General features: G+C 38.0%; 1 protein-coding gene across 1 annotated transcript; it reads right to left on the reverse strand.

Moving 5' to 3' along the window:
- Positions 1 to 872: 872 nt before the first annotated feature.
- On the reverse strand, positions 873 to 25,958 carry LOC125231359. The gene is made up of 14 exons (XM_048136805.1): positions 25,810 to 25,958; positions 25,430 to 25,575; positions 24,272 to 24,432; positions 23,383 to 23,508; positions 22,790 to 22,886; positions 20,330 to 20,476; positions 19,508 to 19,769; positions 15,729 to 15,962; positions 13,925 to 14,133; positions 11,684 to 11,844; positions 9,651 to 9,773; positions 8,218 to 8,323; positions 7,096 to 7,242; positions 873 to 1,448 (listed from the first exon to the last, which is right to left on the reverse strand). Exons 1-14 carry the CDS (start codon positions 25,847 to 25,849, stop codon positions 1,170 to 1,172), a joined length of 2,238 nt encoding a protein of 745 aa, XP_047992762.1. The 5' UTR covers positions 25,850 to 25,958; the 3' UTR covers positions 873 to 1,169.
- Positions 25,959 to 26,446: the final 488 nt, after the last annotated feature.

The raw sequence follows: 26,446 nt of genomic DNA on the forward strand, positions 1-26,446 counted from the left end.
AGCGAGAGGCAAATACTGTTTTGGACCGGACCTATTATTATTCCGACCGCAACGAGAATTCATCGCTTGGATCACTATACAGGGTGTTTCAATGACCGTATACAAAACATGTTTTTCAAAGGTCGCGTGTTGTTAAACTAGTTAATAATCAATACTATCATTGTTTTCCTAAATCCTGTTATTTTGGTCACAACATGGTTACCCTACCCAGGTTGTTAAGAGAAAATAGTTCGAACCTGGTTTTGTAGTATAAACTCACCTTTTTGTTTATCTAGACTGACACTATATGAATAAAATGCATTCTGACATGTTACCTGTCACAATAATTACCTTGGATAAGTGTCGCTTAACTTCAAACCGGTAAATCCATTCTGCTTTAAGGTTGAATATATAAAAAATATAATATGACCTAAAAGATAATCAACCTTATAGCAGAATGGATTTACCCAGTTTTGAAGTTAAGCGACACATAAGACACCTACAACTGACGTCATGCCATGACGTCACAATGAGTGACCATGACCACACATCAAGAATTGGATTTATTTTTTTAGAAAATTTGCAAAATTTAATTACGAAGAATTTTAAGACCTGGATACGTGCATTATATTCTTCGTCGTTAATAGAGCCGGAATCACTTATTTTGTATTACGTTCATTGAAACATCCTGTATTTTATGGACAATTCATATGTAACAAAAATTAAATGCACTTGAATTGCAAAAGGACCGTTTTATGATGAAAATAACGATCGAGGGTTAGTAAAACAAGGTTTAGTTTATTTCAGACGCGTCGTTTGAGAAAAATTAAAGACAAATGTTGTTCATGTATTTTACTATCATTTATTAAATCTTATAAATATTTAGTATAAAATGCGTTTCTGACGACATTACTGGGTTCAGCCCATTGATTATAAACGTAATTTACAAAAGTTTTATTTCACTGTATCTACATGTAAAATATAAAATCAACCTAATTTAATAAGACTAATAAGCATTTTTGAATGAGTTACTTCCGACAGTGTGATTAAAATATATACCAGTAAAATAAATACTAAAAAGCAGATTGGTTTAATCCAAATCTCACTATGCAAATTCGTATCATCTAACTCCAAACAATAAAATGGGTTATACTCTCAATTATTTCCGCTACAAAAAAAAAACACCAGTGCTATAACTTAGAAGAAACACAACAGACCGACGTCGATTTATTTCTCTTGTCTACGAACTGCATCAACTCAGTCAGTCCACAAAATACTTCTTTCGCTGTTGGGATGATCTGTTCCTTGGGTAGGAGGAATCGGTGTTGCTTACTGGGCAGCTCGATCATGTAGGAATAGGGAATGTTGGCTACACCGTAGCTCCAGTCGACACTGGTACCGGCGGAGTAGTACATGATGTCTTTTGTGCTTCCTACTTTGTAAGTACGCCCGTTTACGCCGTGTATGGCCTGAGGATAGGTTTGTTTTTAAAAATGAAACATCAGGCTTACAGCTATTAAATAGAGCATCTATATATATAAAAATGAAATGCGTTTGTTAGTTACCTATAAACTCGAGAACGGCTGGACCGATTTACGTAATTTTGGTATTGAAATGTTTGTATTAGACCGCAGAAGGTTTAGGCAGTGTAAAAACACGTAAATATTGTGATGATAATTAGAAAACAGTGATTCTTTTTTCCCATACAAATTGTTCCTACCTGACAACTTGACAATGACGTGACGTTAATGACAGGTGCGTTCCAAACTTACATTAATGACGGATGCGTTCCAAACGCATTGTGATTTTATTAATTTATCTTGGCAAAATAATGTGAAAATTAGTAATTATTCCGTTAAAGAAATAAGGAATGGCAAAATAATGTGAAAATTAGTAATTATTCCGTTAAAGAAATAAGAAATAATACTAAATCGGAACGCACACGTCTGTTACAGCTATTTTAGTAGTCTATGAAGTTGTCATTGTCAAATTGCTTGCCAGATTTATAAATTTTCTCTAATAGCTGTAACAGACGGTTAGATTTGGTTCGGGCCGGACCGGTCGGATTTGGTCCGCGTGCTCTACAGACGGCCGGATATGGTTCGGAGCGAATTAAATCCGCTGTCCGACTCGAACTAAATCTGACAGTTTGTTACAGCTATTAATTTTATACTTCACAAAAGTAGTGATGAACCGGTACCATCGCAAATAAATAGTTACATTCGCTCCGTGCAAAACTTAGGCGAAGGAAACCGAAACGATCACAATCCTCAAGATCTCTACACACATGGCGATCGGTTGCTCGATTAGAGTGAGATAGAGCGATAGAGTGAGGCAATACATGTTTCTCCTTCTCTACCTATTGCTCCATCTCACTCTAATCGTGCAACAAGTAGTTGATTAGGTGGATGTCACACTGGCTCCGATTCGCATCGCACAACCGGAGCCAGTGTATCATCCACCTTAATATGTAGCGGCCAGGTAATGCGGCTAAAAAATATTGCTTGAAATGAAATGAATGAGAATGAGCTGTCATAACAGAAAAAAAATCTGTTAGACGTTGTCAACTGTCATTGCTGTGATTTTAGTAGGGGGAAATTAGCTAAAATTACGGCATAATTAATGGAAGGTTTTTTTTAATTGAAATATGTACGTTATAGACTGAAGTTATTTTTCATCAACCCTCCCCACTCCTCCCCCCTCTGCGTCACCCCTCTACCCTCCCTTAAAGTGCCGAAAATGCGGTTTTTCTCGATTTCTGACAAAACTGTTGAAGATACAGAAAAAGCGCGTAGGAACGAAGTAATCCTTAATAAATTTACTACAAATCATTCATTAACACTTTGGTTCTAGCACTTATAGTTTTCGCGTGATCCGTCACGAAAGTTGGTCCTTTGCTGCAATTTTCTCATTTGTTAGTCATATACCTCGAAATCAAAAAATCCTTGTAGCTTTTCACCTATTCGCTTTTCGCCGCGATCTCAAAATTTCTGAACCGATTTTTTTCTTGTAGTATGATTTTTGGTCGCTAATTACAATGGTGTATAAAATTCATAGTATATTTACTTCCCTGCCTTTCTTCACTGTAGTCGCTTTTCACCTCGATAGATATTTGTTTGTAATGCGTTATTAGATATCGTGATATTTCCTTCAAGCACTTTTCCTCAATAGTTTTGTTTTGTAAATCGGACGACCGGTCTGGCGCAGTCGGTAGTGACCCTGCCTGCTACGCCGCGGTCCCGGGTTCGAATCCCGGTAAGGGCATTTATTTGTGTGATGAGCACAGATATTTGTTCCTGAGTCATGGATGTTTTCTATGTATATAAGTATTTATATATTATACACGGTGTTTCCGGTAACACTCAAAACCTCAGACACCCCAATTGATTTTTATTTTTTTAAACTCATCTAGAGTATTCATCTTTTAATCTGATGGTTGCTTTTTTTTTAATTGAATTTTTAATTTTTTGTACAGCTCTACTTGACTTTTAGCTCTACCAGGGGCGGCTCACTCCGCGATCCTATCGCCGCGCTACAAGTACATGCCGGCGGCCGCGAGTTCGCGGCCCATTCAGTGGCGACGACCTTCGCGCGGCGCAATAGAATTCAATGTCGGCTGCTTGCGTGCGGTCCGTTTGTTAATGTAGGTAAGAATTTAGAATGGCGGCATTTTGTGAATATCAAAGGAGTGAGCCTTCTGTACTTGTACTATTATATATTCTGTGGCTCTACACTCAATAAAATAATTGCTAACTTCCACCATAAACCACAAAACTATTTATTTGTGTACGTTACTGCAACGACATAAGGTTTACCAATAGACAGCTAATATGTCACCGTAAAACACTTTAAAGCTTTGTCACAGTAAACTTCAAATTGGACAGGTAATCTAATTTAAACCCAATGTTTAAAATGACAAGGTTGTAATTAGGTACGAGTTCAATTTGTTATGACTTATGATAAACATTAAGATTAAACTGACAAACAACGTCAAACTCGTAGCGAAAAAATAATCGTCCAAGTAACCAGCCAGTATTAATACCCCTAAATACTGAAAAAGGTAAACAACCTCTAGCAATGCGATATACACAATGTTGTCTTACGAGTACAATAGAATAGGCACGTAAAAAATAACTAATAATACAAATTTAAATAAAAATATTACCCCCATCAAGATATAGCTGAATCGATTCTACTCTCGATTCTGAACAAACTGTTTTCAGGTTTTTAGTGTTAAGTGAAACACGGTGTATATATCGTTGTCTGAGTACCTGCAACACAAGCCTTCTTGAGCTTACCGTGGGACTTAGTCAATCTGTGTAACAATGTCCTATAATATTTATTATTATTTATTATTATATTTCGCATTTGTAGTTTTTCTCCTGGTTATATAACCTCGTTGTGAATATCACTGATATTACTAAAAAAATAAAAGACACAATTTGCTGTCTGTCACAGAATGCAAATGATGATGTTGATATATGTCCATTTGACCACGTATTATATCCCAGTGATAAAGCCTGTTTCCAAAACTGTTAATACAATATGCGACCCAGGTAAAATGCGACTAAAAATATTTGCGGCTAACTAAAGAGGCTATTAGTGATAAATGCTACATAAAAATCTGCTATTGTTGTAAAAATCTATTGAAATTTTACGCGGTTAACTAAATAGGCTATTGATAATATGCTACATCAAAATTTGCTACTGTTGTAATAATCTACTAAAAATATATGCGAGTAACAAAATATACCATCGATATTAAACGCTACAACAAAATACGCTATCGCGGCAAAACGCGAATAGGTGAAAAGCTACTAGGATTTTTTGATTTCGAGGTATACGACTAACAAATGAATTTTCTTTATTGAATGTTAAGTTTTCGCCCAAATGCTTACGAAATCGTCGAAATTTGTTTGATATGACTAAAATATTGTAACACATGACTAAAATAAAATTAAGGGGGAAAAATCACTACCATGAGTGGAATTTCCAATATGTCTTGGAATTCCAATAACTATTTAAGACGTAATATTTTCACAGTAGTAGTCGCTAGGAGTACCATTGATCCAAATAGTATATCGATGACTGGGGATGAGCTTTTGGTAGCTGTTGGTAGAGCCCTAGAGTTTCAATCCAGAAGCCGTGAGTTCAAGTTCCACCCATGGTAGTGATTTTTCCCCTTGAAATTCATTTGAAAAGCAATTTGGGAGAAAACTTAACATTCACTAAAGAAAATTGCAGCAAAGGACCAACTTTCGTGATGGATCACGCGAAAACTGTAAGTGCTAGAACCAAAGTTTCAATGAATGATTTGTAGTAAATTTATTAAGGATTACTTTGTTTCTACACGCTTTTTCTGTATCTTCAACTGTTTTGTTAGAAATCGCGAAAAACCGCATTTTCGGCTATTTAAGGGGGAGGAAGAGGGGTGACGCAGAGGGGGGAGAGATGGGGAGGGTTGATGAAAAATAACTTCGGCCTATAATGTACATATCCCAATCAAAAAAAATCTTCCATTAATTATGCCAATATTTTCATACAACATAACTTTCCAGAAGCAACGTACTATTTGTGTTTTGAGATAAAATAAAAATAGTATATTTTTGTAGTTGGAATAAACTAGCTTAAATGGTGTATTTTAAATGAATGGTAAAAAAACTCCAAATTGATTTCAAAAGCAATTTAAAGTATTACAGTTAGTAACTAAAACAACGCAATAACCGGATGATTGCCACAAGAGGAAAAAGGTAAGTCATCTTATCTCTTCAATAGGTATGTGCATAGCCGGGCACCGTTAATCAAATATTTAACTTCGATAATCGTTAATCCGTTACTAAAAAAGTTAACTTCGTTAATGCGATACATTTCAACAAATTTAACGTAAGTTAAAGTTAATCGATAATCCGTTAACGCGTGACAAAAAAATATTTTTACTGTAGGTATATATTTAGTTGTATCAGTAATCCACTATAATGTATTATATTACTGTAAAAGCCCGAATTACAGCAAGCCTATTGAACTCTAGGCTACATGTGGAAGGCAGTGATTGCCTGAGCTACTGCCAAGAACTGTGTCAGGAGAGCTGCAAGATCACAGCAGGCGGAAGCCGGGTAGAAGCTAGGGAAGAGAATGTGGTCTTAAATTGGGCTCGAATTTGCTGCCCTGTCACTAGAACCACAGTATAATCTAGAACAGTTGCCATGGTAAAACTTAGGATTCATCGAATCAACGTTGGTAAAAGCGAACCCATGTGAACAACAATTCTTTAGGTAATATTTGGGCTTTTGGCGATCAAAATCGGTAAAAGCTGGGATTTACCGGTTAAATCCTAGGATTTTCCGTACTTCGGACTTTTACAGTAGCGTGTTTTTCGCGGCGCTGCCCTGCTAAATTAACGATTAACGGACTCGGAGAAATTTAACGGAAGTTAACGAGTCCGTTAACATTTTTTAGAGTTAACTTAAAAGTTAATCCGTTAATCTAAATGTTAACTTCGTTAATTAACGATTAACGGATTAACGAGTTAATGCCCAGCTATGGGTATGTGTATATTAAATAGGTACGCTATAATGTAATTAATGATGTAGCTACTTAATTGTGTCAAGTAAAAATGGTCACTTCTTTGCCTTGCCCCATGTTTTGCGCTTCCAAGTATAAGGCGATACGAAGTACGCCGGGCAGCTAGTATAAATATAAATAGACGTAAATCTTTTGCGGGTGAGCAAAGAAGAAACCTATCTATCTATCAGATCAAGTTGTAAACAACAGCCCTGACTTCTTCGTTACTTGTGACTGACAATATAAATACATAGGTAGCACTTGAAATAGAAAATAAGTAATTGTTGGATTGAAAACAAATTGGGAAGGCCAAAATGATAATCTAATGGACTCATATTTTTCCTGATCAAAATATTTGCAATGTTGAGATTGGAATGATTTTGAAGTGTTACCTGCAGCTTAAGTTACGTCAGTAACGATAGGAAAAGGTAAAAATGAATACTTTTAAAATAATCATCATCATAAGGCCTCGTATATCTTGACAGATGATTTAAACAGCGTCGGAATGCGAGAGACAACTTGCCTCGTGAATATAGACCGTGACTTTTAACTTACCCTAGCCATAACAGTGCCTCCCTCCAGTAGTTCCACATAGGCCGGGCAGGGGTCGCTGGTGTAGCCCCATGGGAAAATAATCACTTCTCCGTAGCTATGAAACGAGAGGAACGCCTTGAACTCTGCTTGTGACTCGAGTATCGCTTTCTGAAAATAGTGAAATATTGCTTACTGATCGATTTACATAATGTTTATATGATCACTACTCCTAGCCCCAAACTAAGCAAAGCCTGTACTATCGGTGCTAGGCGACGATATACATACTTATATAGATAAATACATAGAAAACATCCATGACTCGGGAACATATATCTGTGTTCATCACACAAATAAATGCCCTTACCGGGATTCGAACCCGGCACCGCGGCTTAGCAGGCAGGGTCACTACCAACTACACCAGACCGGTCGCCATTGTTGTGATTAGGTAAGGCATAGGCAATAACTTATTGCTAATTGAATATGTCCGTGGTATTGTCCAAACAGCTTAGGTACTTAAGGTTAAGGGCTCCTTTAGACGGTACAATAACTCGCATGCGATTTTAGGTAGAAACATAGCGGACTATTGAGGTTACAAACAAGTGAGCACACTAATCAATAGAGAGCGGATTTCAGGTAGCGATTTAAATATTAATATGGATATGACTAGTGCAATTTTTAAAATACATGTCATGTGGTTTAAGGTACAGCGGGGCAAATCTCGACTGCGGGACAATTGTAACTGACCCATTTTTTCCATGATTATAAAAGTAAAATACAAAACCACATACAAAACAATACAAAATATATAAACACATTATAAAAAACCTAACCTAGGGTGCCGCCAGCAGCGGGGCATGGCCCAAGCTGCCGGTGGTTAGGGCTGCAGAGAGAGGAACCGTCGGACTATCCGCGCCGTGTCCAAGATCACCGCCTTCTGCATCTGACCCTTGATCCAACCACCTAGCGAGAGTCTCTCGAGATGTTGGTCGAGACTCTTCGCTATGAGACCGTTCGCTGAAACGACTATCGGGACAATGACCGTCGAATCAACATCCCACACGGCGGTTATCTCGTAAGCCAAGTCTAGGTACTTACTGGACTTGTCCTTCTCGGCTTTCACGAGTTACAATCTATTATTATTACCTGTACTGCCGCAGTTTCGGCCTCTGAGAAAGCCTTCGGTCCTCGGTAGAATATGCTGCCAGGGTCTTCAGAAGAGCCGTCTTCCCCTGACTCTCCCCAGCCGTAGCTGTTGAAATAAACGTAATAGGTAAATTGCCAGTTACTAACCAGTGTCCAATAACTTGCCACTGAATACTGAAAAAGAATTCTTTTATCTAAGTACAAACAGAGTTCACTTTACATAAAACTTTTATTACTGGCCAACTCTTAGTAACTGGTCACGTTATCCTGAAATTAATTCAGATTACTATTATACAAAGTTCAATTTTAGTACAAGGTGGCGAACGGCATTACTGCGACGCGAAACGAAAACGAAACGCCGCGAAAGGTAGTCTGGCTCTGTCGCGCCAATGCGCAAGAGCGATAGAGATAGATATCTACGAGCGTTTCGTTTCGAGAACGTTTGTGCCATTCGGCTATGTACCCATTTATTAGAAAGGGGTCAGCTACTGGAAATTTACCCTATAGACAGGATTTAACAACGAGGAAACCGAAATATTTTAACCACGCATTCCAAAAGGTAAAAAAGTCAAAAACTTCTCATAAAATATTATTTATAGAAATATATTTATTTTTCAAGTAGGCATATTATAATGCGTATATGAACGTCAAATAAAGCTACGCCGGCACTAACCCTACGTCTCAGCCTCGAGAAGATTTGGTTAAGTAAAGAACCCAATAGTGTACAGATTGAGCGGCGAAAGTTCGCGCAGATTTTTGTAAAAACTTAAGTACTAATCTTAAACCAGTTTTCTTCCGACTGTACTGTGCCTTACAAAATTTCGAAGATATCTACTTCTAATACCTCTGCTACACTATGCTCCTCGCGCTGTCCCTCGTGCTGCTCCTTGCGCTGCTCTTCGCGTTGCGACGATGTTGTCCTCTCCGGCCACACACTACCCTACTTGCGCAATTATCGCACTAGGTTGTTGCCGGTCTTTTGACTCACGCCAAAAAACCGACAAAATAGGGAGCGGTGGGCATGACGAGGAACATAACGAGCGGCATGACGAGTAGCGCGGCCACACTATGACTCTACCTACTTCCCTCGCTGCTCGTCGAGTATGTGAGCTTGTCGAGTATATTATAAGTACCTGAATCACACACTTTTGGCCACCTTACTTGTCATAGACCGCATACTTTCCTCGATACTTTCCATGCCCCCCGTTAAGTGTGTCTGTGGGTTATTACTTTTATTAGATACTAACTTTTGCAAGCGGCTTCGCACGCTTTAGAAAGAGACATAAAGTAGTCTATGTCACTCTCCATTCCTTCAACTATCTCCACTAAAAAAGTCACTTCAATTCGTCGCTCCGTTTGGCCGTGAAAGACGGACAAACAAACAGACACACACACTTTCCCATTTATAATATTAGTATGGATTAGGTACATACCTGAAGTTCCTATTTAGGTCTACTCCCACACACTGTCCATATTTCGCTCTGTTTTTGCGCCACATTCGATCCGTGGTGTGCGTATAAACGTAACCGTCAGGGTTCATTACTGCAAGTATATACCTAAAACAAACACTATTTTTACTAACACTTTTATTTACAAACATAGTAGAACATTAAGTCATTAACAGAGATGTAACCAGCAGGAAATCAGTCTATCTAGACTCTTTTAGAATTATTTTCAGGTAACTTACGGTTTACGGAAGACACAAGGCTGCAGGCGTAGAAATCTGCTTAGATGCTTATATTGCTTATTGCCCGAGTTCTAAATATTAGGTACTGGCAACCTAAACCTACCAGTCTTTACTGGTGACGCTGTCAGGCATACTGTGTGGAAGTTGCGGACAATTTCATTGGCGATGTAACATGATCACATTAAATTTGACACACACAAGTTCGTGGATGTAGGTATTTGTCTCTGACTATACCTAGATTAGGGTTTCTGATTTCTCGACCTGTTAGAAGTCTCGAGTTTCGAGAAATCTCGAGCCCAAAGTCTCGAGTCTTCTCGAGTCTCGAGTCTTTTTTTATAAATGGTAAAATTTTGATAAAATAATAAACAACAATATGATTATTAGTTTTTATTGCACCAAACTATTATAAAAAATGCGTAAGAGCAATAAAAATCTTCTTTGAAATAAACATAAATCAAATTTTAACAAGAAAACTACAATTATAGTCTTGAAAATAATACCTAATCCTTTAACTTCCCCGCCTGTGCACGGGTTAAGTAAATTAAAATGTCATGTATTAAATCATAATGTCATTGAAATTAAACGTTTAAAATAACTTCTTCTTGCTCGTTGCCTCATTGCCGAGAATCGCGACCACAAGTAGCGTGTCTCCATTGAACGCGGTCATAAGCCATGTGGACTGCACAGTATACGATGTCGCCACACGATTTCTTCACACAGTCAGACCATCTCTTACGAGCCCCACCCCAAGAATGTTTACCATTAATTCGCCATATTATGCATTGGTGCTCTCATAATGTGTCCGAAAAATCTGAGGGTCGCTCTTGGCATATTTTAGAGAGCCGTGTGGTGATATTCAGTTCTTGCAAAATAGAGATGTTTGTTAGTTCTTCTAGCTTTTCAAGTTATACTCGTAGCAGTCTTCGCCAGCACCACATCTCAATAGCGTCAATCTTAGGCACATCAAAACTTTTCAGGGTCCAAGTTTCGGCACCATACATAAATATCGAGATTATCGAGAAGACAAGAGATCAAAATAATCGCACTTTATTTTGACGTCGGATTCCTCTGTTCTTCCAAATCTTGTCGAAGTTAGCCATAGCACTCTTCGCAGGTTATCAATGACCCAAGATACATAAACGCGCTGACTTTTTCGTAATGACGAATTGCTTTTAAATACCTAACACGAGGCTGTCAAAACTAGCCAAAGTCGCTGCCAGCTTACGTTGGAATGAGAGGTTAGATCGCTTTATCTCGTTATAATTTATGGCCGCCGTTCGACACCGTCCCCACCGCCTCGCGATGAGACCTGGCAGATGGTAAAAAGTTGCATTTCACTTCAGGTCGTACTTTACATTCGGGCCTCGAGACGTCTCGAGCACCTGTCATTTTTTTCTCGTCTCGAATGAAGCCGAAATTCTCGAGAAGTCTCGAGTTCGAGACTCTCGAGCAGAAACCCTAACCTAGATGCTTAATGTTTGACTTTAAGTATTGCTGGAAACCTACCAGTCCCTGTCGGTGACGCTATCGGGCACAATGTAAAAGATACGTACCTATAGTTGGCGATGTAGACACTGATCCGCTCGCAGGACTTTGGAATCGGTGGCTTTGTCTCCGTCTGAGTATTTTTTAGTGTTGCACATGACTGTCACGAGAGTATGTCGCCGCGAGGTAGATCACACATCTTTTTCTAACTGTATTAATGACATAAGGACGGGTAATTAGTCTATCTCGCGGCGACATATTCTCGCGACAATTATGTGCTAAATGGAAACCTACCAGTCTTTATTGGTGATGCATTCAGGCATGGCGTGGAAATTACGAACGATTTCATTGGCGATGTAGGTAGTCACGGCGACACTGACCCACTCGCGCGCGTGGATTCCACCGTCCACCCAAACACATTTGTTGTCTGGATTGCCATTTGATATCTTCAGGAGCTAAAATCGAAATGGTAAGATTTTTTTTATACAACATATACTTTACTGGATGGCTTTTACGGATAGGAGATTAAAATCCGTAGGTCATATTTTAAAGCATATAGGCAAACTTTTTATTGGGGGCCAAAGTAATAAGAATTTTTAGAGGCGGGTCAGATTGTGTATTGTTACTACAGTGCTGGCCATATAACACACTATTTTGACCGAACGACCGGTGGCGGGCCGGATACAATTCTTTCGCGGGCCGTCCTTTGCCCACCACTGTTTTAAAGCTTGAATATAAATTATAGAGCGTAACGTGGAAGGAATTATTGACAATAAGTGTAATAAGTAGATTTTGGCGGGTGTGTCATAATAGGTACCATATTCAAACGATACTCGAAATCCGTTTACTTAAACGGTTATACCTTAATATCTACTCATTACTGTTAAATTTCTGTACGCATATAAACTGCAATTTATTATTTTCCTGTTAGAGTTCTTTAAACTCATTATCCTTGGTGTTTAGATAGTAAACTGGCTATTATTAACAACTGTATATAATGGTAACTAGATAAATAGTCGCGATGCGAATATATTGCTAGACTCTTTATGCGATAAAGATAATATCGACCATGTAAATATAACGATGCTTTTATTTGAGAAAATGCATAAGTATAAAGTGAATTACCTACTTATTTATTTATAGAGGGTATGTAATTAAATAAATGCCTGTCTTATATTTACATAGAAGCTCTCCTAATTTAATATACTTTAGGATATAGCAAAGAGGATTGAGTATTATAGAGAATTACTGTCGAAGTAAAATGTGTAATCACAGTGCATAGACTGCCATCTTTTCACACAGGTTTAAAACTTTTGAACCTCATTTTTGACAATTTGGCCCATATTCTTAGCTTGATATGACATAGACATAGACATAGACATTTTATCAATAATATTATAAATATTACACGTTCATCAATAAAATTATTTAACAGCAATTAAATTAAGATTATTACAATTTCAGTCTAGTTATAATTTCGAATATTTAATTGAAAGATGCATTCATTGATTATATTACATATGATATGTCATATGATATGTTTTAAAATGTCAAATATTAATATTAGCACCATCTAGCTCATAGCTGGGCACCGTTAATCAAATAGTTAACTTCGTTAATCGCTAATCCGTTACTAAAAAAGTTAACTTCGTTAATCGTTAAAGCGATTCATTTTGACAAATTTAACGTAAGTTAAAGTTAATCGTTAATCCGTTAACACGTGAAAAAAAATAACTTTTCTTTAAATATTTAGTTGCATCAGTATCCACTATAACGTATTATATATCTGTAAAAGGCCGAAGTACAGCTAGCCTATTGAACTCTAGGCTGCACGTGGAAGGCAGTGATCGCCTGAGCTACTGCCAAGAGCTGTGTCAGGAGAGATGCTGGCGGTGACGGGACTGTTGTGGCACTTTGGGCGGTAGAGGCTAGGGAAGCGAATATGGTCGTAAATAGGGCTCGAATTTGCTGCCCTATCACTACAACAGTCGCCATGGTAAAGCTTTGGATTCACCGAATCAAAGTTAGTAAAAGCAAATCCACGTGAAGAATACTTTTTTAGGTAATATTGCGGACTAAAGCAAGCGACATCGGTAAAACCTAGGATTTGCCGTACTTCGGGCTTTTATAGTAGCGTTCAGAACGTGTTTTTCGCAGCGCAGATGGCGCCTGTGCCCTACTAGATTAACGATTAACGGACTCGGAGAAATTTAACGGAAGTTAACGAGTCCGTTAACATTTTTTCAAGTTAACTTAAAAGTTAATCCGTTAATCGAAATGTTAACTTCGTTAATTAACGATTAACGGATTAACGAGTTAATGCCCAGCTATGATCTAGCTGAGCGTACCCCAAAGGTGTAGAGCATTCTAGGCCTCCGTACCTTTTTCTGAATGGTACAGAGTACGTTTTATTCTTAGACTTTATCTGTCTATACGGAGTTATATGTCCTTGGATGTAGTAATAGGATGACACAAGGTTTTAAAAGAGAAAATTTATAAAATTAAAGAAATTAAGAAAAGAACAATATTATCTACCTTAATGTCTCTTCCTTCAGCAGTCTTCCCGATGACACAGCAACAGCATAAAAATGGGTATGCCGCCGCAAGATCGTCCATGAACCCGTAAATAGTGCGTAGCCCGTGGTAGCTATTCCAGTTCATGCACTCGCCTGGAAGATCCATTTTCGCGGGTAAACAACAGTCAACCAATGGCAGACACTTGTAGATTGACTGTATTGAAGAATCTGCAACTTGACTTTATGCAACGGTGTAAAATATACCTCACTCCAGTATTGTTGAAGTGGAAATGAGACAATATTGACTCTTTTTGTTTAAATAGCTGTCCTGACACATTGTTGCTAATTAGGGTAAAATGTTATCTATTGTACCTGATCTATTTAGCGGCGGGTGGTCTTTCTGTAAAGGATTTTTACAGATAAACCCTTAATGTAACCTAAACTTAAGGTCAAATATATGAGGTTGAGATTCCTGCAACTTGTCTGTTTTGGGTTTAAAAATGCGTTGCGTCGTTCACCTTTATTAACACTTTCTAAAAATGAGGTGGTATGGTACCTACTCCTAATTTAGTCAGTGTGTAATCTGCATGTTCAAATTGGTCAATCCGAACGAAATATGAACTCTGTATCTTAATGACGTCATTTACTTATCATGCGTCACGTTATCTCTAATATAATTACATGAAATGCACTATTATGACATCATCTCGATATTATTTTTACTATCAGTATTCGATTTGTCCTATTCGATAAGTACAGTCAACCAATTGGAACCCTAGGCCACTGTAGAACTATGTCATAGTGACGTCATAAATCACATTGTAAGAAATCTCTTACTACTTGTCATTTTGACATGGTTGTAGAGTAGCCTAGGGTTCCAATTAATTAATAAATAAATAAATATTGGGGACACCTTACACATATCAACTTAGCCCCAAACTAAGCAAAGCTTGGTTGTCACTTGACAGTACTTAGACGATGACTGATTAGACCATAGGTAATACCTACTCAGTAGTGGAGAATTTGATTATATTAGTCGAGCACTGAATCGGTATTTTGATACCTTAACAGTCCTCATAAAAATTACTAATATGTCCACATATAAGGGTTTCCAAACCTTTCGACGCGAAATCGGCTTTGCCGATCAAAATCCTAAAAATCGCTCGTTAATGCAAATCCTCAGTGCGTTTTCACATTATCCGATCCGATATCGGATGTCGGACGGATTTCAAAAGCGAAAATCAAAGATGGCGGCTTATATGTATGGGGTTATCGCTCCTACATCCGATACTGCACGGGAAGCATGGTCGATCGGATAATGTGAAAATGCACTTAGGTAAACCCGTTAACGTTTAGCTCACACAGGAGCGACTTTACTATGCAAGTAAACCCGAAATCAGGAAAAAAATTTGGCTGTTTCTTACATTTTGACTGTGTCAAGCTGATTTTTTGTACGAGAGCTTAATTTGTTTGTGATTTCAGCGTTGGTCCCATAGTAAAATTTGCTCAAGGAGACCTAATCATAAAAGGGTGTTAATGTTTGATCATCGTTCAGGAAGATACTGTATAGTCACACCTCGGACACTGGCGATCAAATATATGAAAGAGGCGCGTTCCTAGCACACATTCTAAGCTCGTGTACGTGAACGCGTACCATGCTTGTATGAGTGAGATATGACAGGTCGACTGTTCGCGTTTTTGACAGGCCGTAACTGTGAGGTAACCGAGAGGGGGTGGGCGGCACTTTCATCGGGGAGCGGGAGTGGCCATACTGTACGATAGTACTCTTTATTATACTGTGGTATAGTGTTCAAAACGCTTACACGGCGCCTTAGTCGATTGCCCAGGCTTGTCAGTGGTGCTGACGTTGACAGTGACCGTGGAGCCCTGCTCACGACTCTTCAGCTCATCCACATCCCTGATGGACACGGAGAACGGTATGCCTCTCTCATGCAGCATGGATGCGACTTGGGCAACCCGCGGCTTGTCCACGAAAAAATCCATTGTGCTGCGTTCTTCCTTCCATATGTTTATTGCTAGAAAGATGATGCCAAGCGCTGAAGATGAGGTAGAATTCTATGAAAGAGTCGTTGTCCGGTACAAACGCGAATTTTACACAAATTGGCTGGTGTAAGAGTATCTAGTACAGATGTAGTGTGAAAAGGGTTTCCTTCGGAAACGTTCGTATTTGTCATGCTAGTTCAGTCAATGTCAGTACATCTTGTACTGAGACTGACTGAAATAGCATGACACGTTCGTACGTTTCCGTAACAATTCGAAGGCAAATCTTTTCGCGTAAATATGTAGTAGAAGTAGTAGTAGTAGTAGTAGTAAATTCTTTATTCTACAATGAATAACAAAAACACAGTAATTACAGTAAAAAACAGTACAAAGGCGTGTATTTTTGCCAATGTGCAGAATTAAGTATGCATGAAAAATTATCGCCTGCTTTCAGCGTTTAAAAAAAATCGCAACACACGAAATAAATTCGTTTGTACGGGACAACCTGTGGAATTCTCCTGAAGTGTTTCTTTGCAGTGATACTAACAAAACAACAACACAACAACAACCTTTTAAAGTAAATATACATGTGTTATGTGGGAAAACAGGACCACCACACCACGATAATGTCACTTTTAATTTTCTAATGTCGTTTGCCAAGCTGAAGTTAGGGGGAAATAAATAAGTGGCTCTAGATTTCTAAAAGGGCATAATATATAGGTACTTTACTTGGTTAATTAAATCGATTGATCATTAACATACATCGGTTATCTAGCTAAATAGCATTATCTACAATGCTACAAATACGACGGGATATAATGAGATTACCAAAGGTAACAGCTTTGTAGGTAATATAATTAGTTTAAGCTAATTTGATGATTAGAATAATTTACCCCGTTATCATTAACGAGGAATAAAAAGAAATATTGTAAGACTTAAACTTAACTACAGATGTAGTGCAAAAAGGGTTTCCTTCGTGTTTTTCCGGAAACGTTCGTATTTGTCATGCTAGTTCAGTAAATCGGTATTTTTATTTACCGCTATATTTCCGAGCTCATATAACCCGGCAACCTTCAAATCAAGAGTGAACAGGCATCTTCTGGGCGAGCTCACTCCATCGTAGGCCACGTCTTTGCCTTTGGCTAGTCTGTGGTCAAGAGTAAGCCCATTTATAAAAAAAAAAAAAAAAAAAAAAATCTTGTACTGAGACTGACTGAAATATACATGACACGTTCGCACGTCTCCGTTACAATACGAAGGCAAATCTTTTCGCACTACATCTGTACTTACATAATACACTTTAAATTATTTTAGTTCTCGTTACTTCATTAACTACCTTTTGATAAAATTTAATGTAAATGATGTAATTATCTAGTATTGTCTTGTAAATAAAATAATTATGTAAGGTAAGAAATCTTGATTGCTCACCTAGCCGAGCACGGAAAAGAAAAAAAAACTTAATACGGTAATTTTAACTATAAAACTCCCGTGAGACTCATACATATTTAAAAAATATTTAAATATTTTATGATATATATCGACTTAATACGTGAGTAACCACTCACGTATTAAGTTCGTTCGTTCACTCACGTATTCGTTGTATATAGCGTTCGACATGTTTCGATGTTTGTGTTCGAAATTGGACCGAAACATGTCGAACGCTATATCGACTTAATACGTAAGTAACCCGCTTAAAATATTTTTTAATGCGGTAATGTTCATAAGTGCCACTTGTAGCAACGAAAATGGATGGTTAACCCGAGGGGTTAACCCACCATTTTATATAGAATTTGACAAATGACAGCCCTGTAATCCTGGGTTAAGTGATTGGTGCAAGTGGGCCTAAGTGTCACTTGCGCCACCGAAAATGGAGGGTTAACCCGAGGTTAACCCGCCGTTTTATATGGAATTTGACAGTTGACAGCCCACTAAGCTTGAGTTAAGCGGGTGGCGCAAGTGGCCCTTAATGTATTGTTCACCTATCCATACTAATATTATAAATGTGAAAATGTGTGTGTCTGTTTGTTTGTCGGTCTTTCACGGCAAAACAAAGCGACGAATTGACGTGATTTTTTAAGTGGGGATAGTTGAAAGGATGGAGAGTGACATAGGCTACTTTTTATCTCTTTCTAACTCCCCAATTTCCTAAAATGGGGGTGAAGTTTGTATGAAGCATTCCGCAATTTTCAAATTGAACGCGAGCGAAGCCGCGGGCGAAAGCTAGTACTTTATACACGGTCTGTGAGTGCGGTGTGTATAAAAATGCAACTAGTTACTAGTTATTGGTAGAGAGCGGATTTCAAGCAGCGATTTAAATATTACCTAATAATGAAAAATAACAACAGAAATGAGGACTTACCACCGCATGTGTCAAGTGACCTTACGAAACATTTTTGACCCTCATCAGTGAACTTGACCGCCCATACTTGAGGAAGAAGAGGCGCCACTTTGATTATAAACTAAACTTTTACAATTATAAATAATCACTGAAATTTAGAGCCTAAAGTTACAATGTTTTTTTCTTTACAAATACATTGATTTTGATAAAGATATATGGTTTAGTGATTTTGTCATAGTGACAATTTTTGACAGATTGACATAAGTTAGTGAAGGTTAAGCAAAAGTACGAATAAGAAATAAAACATGCAAACTTTTTATTTACCTACAATTTCAGGAGCTGAGTTTCTGGAGACGAATGTGCGCAAATATTACTTATCTGCTTTACAAGTTGTAGTTTAACCGTACGTGCTTGATATCCGAGCAAGCGAAAGATTCCAGTATTGAACCGCGAGCGTAGCGAGTGGTTTGAGAAATGGAATCTTGAACATTGTGAGGATTTCAACCATCGTTGGTTAATCAAATTTTGCCACCGAGTGACACAATATTTTTCAATACACAAACACGAGGACAATAGTAACGTAAAACATCATGATAAGTAAATCATTTTATCAAACTATTACCTAAACATTTATGTTTAAAATATAAAAATATTGGGGGACACCTTACACAGATCGACTTAGCCCCAAACTAAGCAAAGCTTGTACAGATGTAGTGCAAAAAGAGTTGCCTTCGAATTGTTACGGAAACGTACGAACGTGTCATGCTATTTCAGTCAGTCTCAATACAAGATGTACTGACATTGACTGAACTAGCATGACAAATACGAACGTTTCCGAAGGAAACCCTTTTCGCACTACATAGTCTGTACTATGGGTTGTTTATGATTGAAGATCATCATTTCAAGGTTAATTTTACCAGCCAGCTTAGAACATTAAGTTAAAAATGTCACTCTTGTGGATGAAATGCAACTTTCTCATCAGTTTAGGTAGTAACTATGAAGAGTGGAGAGAAACTTTTCCAGTTGAGGTGGTGAAAAAAATAAATCCCATCGCTTTTTGACGAAGGAATTCAACGTGTGGAGACCGGACTTTGGGGATAGTGATAGAAGAATTAGAGAATTCTTCGTTAATTGACGGGAAACGTACTTCGGATAAAATAAATAAGATATAAAAAAAAATGTATTTGTAAAAGTTCAAAATGTCATCTTACTACAAATCACTTTACTGTATTTAATTATGTATACGTATTCACATTTTCGGGCTTTCTATAAGATTACCATTTATGTCATAATTATCTACAAAATTCATTAACGCCATAACACAACTGAGGATTTCTTTGCCTGTCTCTTCTATTTCAATCTGTGGTAATCTGAACTTGTGCTTCTTGCTTCTAAGTTCTAGAAGGTAGCAGAAGGGGATCTTGGCTTCTCCGTAGCTCCAATCGCAGCTGGTACCAGCTGCGCCATACATGACGTCTCGAGAAATGCCTACTTTGTATATGTTGCCGTTTGCTGCGTAGATCGCCTGTGGACATAGGAATGAATAAACTCATAATGTACCCAGGCTTCTTGCATGTTTAAAGACTCATTGATTCAAGGATTGCCAAACCACTAATTTTAAAGTTTGATTTGGTCAAACCACTAACTTAAACCTCAATTTTGCAAACATTAGTCATGGGCGTGAGTCAAGCTTCCGTAGTGTTCAATTTTGATACAGAAAACAATACAAAAAGAGGGTCAAAGGTCATGATAAGTTGAATAAAGGGTGAATAGAAAGAGTCGTTGCGTGATGCGTCACCATACCGCTAAGCTTTTCTAGAAGAATAAACTCACATAATCAGTGATCGGGGCTTGGTTGCAACTCGGTCAAAATTCCCTATACCTACATTTTATTTGATTACCCAAACTCAACTAAACATGGACTTAAAATGGTATCAATGTTACTATTTCAAAAGGTATCGCGGAGTCGCAACCTAAACACCGATCACTACACAACTGCACATACCTGTAATACAAGGAAGGTAACAGATTTGGAAAATATGTACGTACATATACTGAGGGTTTCCAATATAATTATTAACATACCTTTGACATCACAGTGGCCCCTTCTAATAAACGGACGTAGTCTGGGCAGAGCTCATCCCGATAAGCGAATGGAAATAAAATAACTTCTCCGAAGCTGTGCAATGTTATGTATACTTTAAAGTTAATCCCTGATGATTGTAACATATCCTGAAATAGATAAATAATTTGCATAAGAAGGTTTCATTTGTTCGTTGAAATACAATATTTTAAAAGTGAGGGGCTAACTGAGGTGGGAACTGTATGTCGGCAGAGCACAAGAAACTACCTACTCAAGTTTCAGTGCCACTCTTGGCAAATAAGGGGTTGAATGAAAACGTAATTGTGACATTGCAGTGACAGGTTGTCAGCCTCTTGCGGTTTCAGAGAAGGGAAATAGTGCAGAAAAGATGGTCTTTAAGATGACATAATGTTCCTACGTATAGCCACATCTCGGACACTGGCGATCAAAATATACATATAAAAGAGGCGCGTTCCTAGCACACAGTCTAAGCTAGTGTAGGTGAACGCGTACCATGCTTGTATGAATGAGATGTGACAGGTCGACTGTTTGCGTTTTTGACATGTGGTAACTGTGAGATAACCGAGAGCGGGTGGGCGGCGCTTTCAGCGGGGAGCGGGACTAGCCATACTGTACGATAGTACTCATTATTATACTGTGGTATAGCTGTGCCAGCGTATTATATAATGTAAGACGTAAATACAGTAGAACTTGAAGGACATAATGTGTTTAGGCGACATTTTGTCGATGATACATAAAATATTGCAACAGATCCTATAGGTAGGTACGAGTTTTTGACGTGTACACGATAATACACGTAGCGTAAACATCGCGCTCGAATATGTTCGCCATGTGTGAATATATCGCTATGCAAATAAGCCAGCAATCGCATTTAATTATTTAATGCGTATCATAAAACAGGTGCAGCGTCGGCGGCAAATCCTGTTTGCCGTATAATCTCCGCGCCGTCTGATGCCGACACGAACAGGTATCGGACGTTTGTTCCATTTTACTATCATAATGCGTTTCTGTTGCTGTGAAAACTACTTCAATATCGAGTATGTATTTGTTTCCCGCAGTTTCTATAAGCCTTTTGACGCTATCTGGGCATTTTCGCGAATAAAGGTTCAAAAACTTTTTTTTCCCCTCACTAGGTCGGAACACGTGTTTTGTCCTTCAATACCAGCGGGTAAAAACGCATTTTATCCACTAGCGGGTAAATTAATTTGACCTTGAATAAAGTCAAATTAACTGCTTTTAAATTGATAAAAGTAGGTGAATCTAGTAATAAAGATGATTTACCACCTGTGGAACTACTGGAAGCAGTGATTAAACGCATTTTTTGCGTCGTTGTAGTTTCCTCGCTATAGTCAGGGGAAAAGTTTTGTGTTACTCTCGGGTGCAAATGTATTTTACTTCTCGTGTGTTAAAAAATTCGCAAGTTCAGGATTCTATTCTCGAACCACTCGCTTCGCTCGTGGTTCAACTATAGAATCCTTTCTCTTGCTCGTTTTTCAATTCCACACTCGGCATTAAAATACAACTTTGCCCCCTTGTATAACAAATAACTATTGTTTTACAGTATTGTTGTTTGTATTGTTTTGCGTGATAAGAGAGAAGTGTGGAGTGGATGTAGATGTGGTGACAAAGATTGAGATGGGTATGTTAAGGTGGTTTGGGCATGTAGAGAGGATGGATGAGAGGAGATTAACCTTTCGTATGCGTCTGTCAAAAAATTGTCATTAATATATTAGTCATAATAACTACATGTTAAAGTTGAAACAATATGGAGCAGATCTGCTCCTAAGCATACGAGAGGTTAACGAAGAAAGTATATGAAAAAGGAGTGGAAGGGTCAGTTGGTAGTGGAAGACCTAGGCGAACTTTTCTTGATCAAATCGGGGAAATATTGCAAAGAGGCCAGGTCAGAAGTACTCGAAACCGACGAGCGTGTATGAGAAATGTTATGAAAGTGTGTGAAGCGAAAGTGGTTTGTCAGGATCGTAGTAAATGGAAATCCGTGATCTCTGCCTACCCCTCTGGGAAACAGGCGTGATTGTATGTATGTATGTATGTATTGTTTTACAAGGGGGCAAAGCTGTTGTTTAACCGCACGTGCCAATATTGATATCCGAGCAAGCGAAAGATTCCAATATTGAACCGAATTCCAATATTGAAATCATCATTTATTGGTAAATTCTACCAATCAGCTTAAGGCATCAAGTTAAAAATTGTATGAAATTACTTTGCACTCTTGTGGATAAAATGCAATTTTGCTATCTGTTTTCGAATAGCAAAGTAAGCCCTTAACAGTTGGAGTGGTGAAAATCACTTTTTATTTCACTTAGGGTGATATTGATATTTGTCTGATTAAGCTAGAGATTAAATTTTTGAATATAACGCGAGTAAAGCCGCGGGCAAAAGCTAGTAGTATATAAATCACTAATATTGAATTGACTTACTCTTACAGCTCTTGATTCAGGTTCAGAAAATGGACGAGGACCATGGTAAAACGGACTCTTTGGTTCATCTGATGAGCCTTTACCACCCCAGCCAAAGCTAAAAAATAATTGTACATTTTGATCAAATATAGAATAAATCTAGTACAATAATAAGTTGTGTGCTTGGAGGATATAGACTTACCCCCTTATTCATAAACGTTCAATAAAGTTATCAAGCCGATAAAGTTCGTTTGTCCCTTTCTATCACACCGATACGTCGGAAAGGGACAAACGAACTTTATCGGCTTGATAACTTTAGTGTACGTTTATGAATAAGGGGGTGTGTGTAATCGTCCTGCAGATCTATTGAGTATTGGTTTGCTAATTGCTTGGACTAGGTATCTCAAAAAGTTCGACGATCAAGTAAAATATGCATTTGATGAATATAAACACAATGTAAGGCAATTTTAGAGATATATAGGTGCCGCAATGGACATCTTTTCGAAGCTACATCCTTATTACGTAGAACATTAGGCTATTTAATATTCTACCCTGGATTATTACAAGTAAAATAAGAAAATAACTTTTATAACTGCAATATGTGCAATGCATACCTAAAGTTTCGGTTAAGATCAACGCCCACGCATTCATGGCCGACGAACGCCTTGTTTTTGCGCCACATTCGATAGTTAGTGTGAGAAAATTCGTAGCCATCTGGATTCATTACTGGAAGAAAATACCTAAAACAAATGAAATTTTGTATCTCAATCAATCAAACGGTGAGGATTCCAAACATAAATATGTCTTTCAGTAATCCAACGTCAATAAATCGAATCGCAGCAGATGAAAATTTACATTCAATTTATTGCTATATGAAGAAAACATCGTGAACAATGTAAATACTTATGAGGGCATTCATAATGCGTCATGGATGTGTTCCATGTATATCTATGTGTATTTATATTTTATATGTTGTTGTCTGAGTTCCTGTAACACAAGCCATCTTGAGCTTAACGTGGAACGTGGGACTCAGTCAATCTGTGTAAGAATGTCCTGTAATATTTAATTATTTAACATTTATTCATACGTGCGTGTGGAAAATCTATTAGTATTCTGGTTTGTGCTAATATGTTAAATTGTTAATCCCCTTATTTATAAACGTACTCTAAAGTTATCAAGCCTATAAAGTTCGTTTGTCCTTTTCTATCACACTAATACGTTGGAAAGAGACAAACGAACTTTATCGGCTTTGTAACTTTGTAGTACGTTTATGAATAAGGGGGTAAATATACATCAACCATTTTTTAAGGAGAGCTCAATTTGTTAGTTAGTCAAATAGATCGCGCGACCGTCGCCGTCGCGTCTCATACTTCCATGTCGATAAGGTTTGATTTCGTATGCATTGCATCGCCGTCGCGCGACCATCGCCCACGCAAGCCACGGCGTTAGACACTTTCCGAATCTTAAATCACTGCTATAAAATAATATTTGTGAAACACTCACCAATCCTTGTTGGTAATGCACTCGGGCAGCACATCAAAATTTTTGACGATGTAGTTGATCATATAAGTGTTGACGGCGGGCGCGATCCACTCCCGCGCATGAATGCCGGCGTCGATCCACACACTGGAGTTACCGACGTTACTGTTGGACACTTTCAGAACCTGCGGGTGTAGCACACTAATTCGATAAACTTTATCGCAACGGTGCGTCCCTATCGCACTTACAAATAGTGCGAAAAGGACGGCCTGGCTTTTTTGGCATAAATCATTTCGTAGATTTTTATAATACCGAATCGTATGTTGGCATATTATTGATGAGCATAATAGTCTTCCAGTCGAATATAACTTTCGGAGATAATATTTGTGCATAATATTTAGGCGGCATAAAGATGTCCTTCTCAATTTGCTTTTTGATGGCGAGTCGGATGTGTTGGGGATGCTAGTCGCTGGTCGTCGTACCTAACGGTTGTTCTGGGGCAGTATTTATTTTTCGATAGCGTGTCATAATACTGCTCTTGTAATAAGTAGTATGCTATACGATTATTATGGTACATAAAATTATGCTAAATCAAAGTCGACCAAAGTAATGTTATGTAAAACAATATTCTACCAAATGTGTCGTATGCGTTGTAGTAATAATCCCAACTAAGTTTTCTGCAAAGTTACCATTCGACCGAAAGTGTTTCTGCGAAACATGTTATGCGAAGTGTGTTTCTGACCAAAATTATTCTGTCAGATGAGGGTAACCCAGTGCGAAAACGACGGCCTGACGTTGTATCGTTTATCACGCGACCATGCTTGCTTGCCTGGAATCATTGATTTGTATTCAGAGGATTTAAGGAATAGTTTCGTTGTTAATGTGAGAGTGATAGTCAATAGACAAACTAGGTATGTCTATACAGTGGTCTTCACGAAAAACTAAAAAAGACCTTAACCCCTTTTTTAGGCGTCGAGCTGAATCGAGCCCAGATACAACTTTGCCGATTCATTTGATAGGTGTGGGAAGACATTTGCAATTACTACCAGTGAGGCCAAATAGCAAACGTCGTCGACAGACGCCGACAGAAATGCAGTGAGCGTTTGTGCATGCGGCTACGTGCCATCCCATTTAATCAAGATTCACTGTAATTATTCTCCTTATGTATCAGGGTAAACGTACCTTCAGCTCACGGTTTTCCAGCGACGATCCAATGACACCCGTAGTGCAAATAGAAGGATGATTATCTTGCATATCATCCAGGAACTTGTGTATTGTGCTTAATCGATGATACTCTTGCCAGTCCAGGTTAGGTGTTATTTCAGGCTCTAGAAAGGAATAGTTTTTTTCCAAAATTTGTGACACACGGTGCAATGCGATAACTTGGACAATGGGTGATTTTGGTTTTTAAATTTAGATTTGATAAATAGAACTAAATTACAAATAATGCACGTAAATAGCTGATTCAGGAGCAAGAGCTTAAGTAGGTAATCCTATGGCATATTACTTAATTACATTTTAACTGCCGCTGTGGTTTGAACGAGGTTTCTTTAATATTTTACCTTTCGTTACTTCAGACGTTCGGTCTTTTTCCCAATCCATATATCGTGATTTGATGACATTTTTTTTAAATACATCTTTCGGCTTGTCAGTAATCAGTTCATCACTAATAACAGTCTCGGTAGCTTCGTATGGACAAGTGTAGTGTAAAGGTATTAAATTTGAATCGGCTTCATCCAAACCTTCTACGACAGTACCTGATTCTTTTCTGTCATTTAGATTTTTGTAGTAAAAATCCATGTAACGGGATTTTATAGGTATGTCCTTCCAAGTTTTTCCTTCCAAGTCTACATCGTTAGAAGAGTGTGTTGGCGAATCACACTTATTAGTTTCTTTCGGTTCATCTTCACTATGTTGATTTAAAATTATGTCGCTAGGTTCCAGAGAACGGTTTTCAAACTCTTGACTACAAGAATAAATCGGCGAAACACACTTATCTTTTAGTATATTTTCCTCATCATGACTTTTATGGATAAAATCGACGTGTCGGGGTTTTACATTAGGTATTTCTTTTAAGTCTTCTTCCTCTTCATAATGTGTTGTCAACTGTTTCATTAGATAATCTGGATCCATAATGTAGTTGTATAACCTTGAACGTCTGTCTGGGTCATCATAGTACATAGTTGTTGCACGTGGATT

Source organism: Leguminivora glycinivorella, chromosome 11 (genome assembly GCF_023078275.1).
Source record: "Leguminivora glycinivorella isolate SPB_JAAS2020 chromosome 11, LegGlyc_1.1, whole genome shotgun sequence".
Lineage (NCBI taxonomy): Eukaryota > Metazoa > Arthropoda > Insecta > Lepidoptera > Tortricidae > Leguminivora > Leguminivora glycinivorella.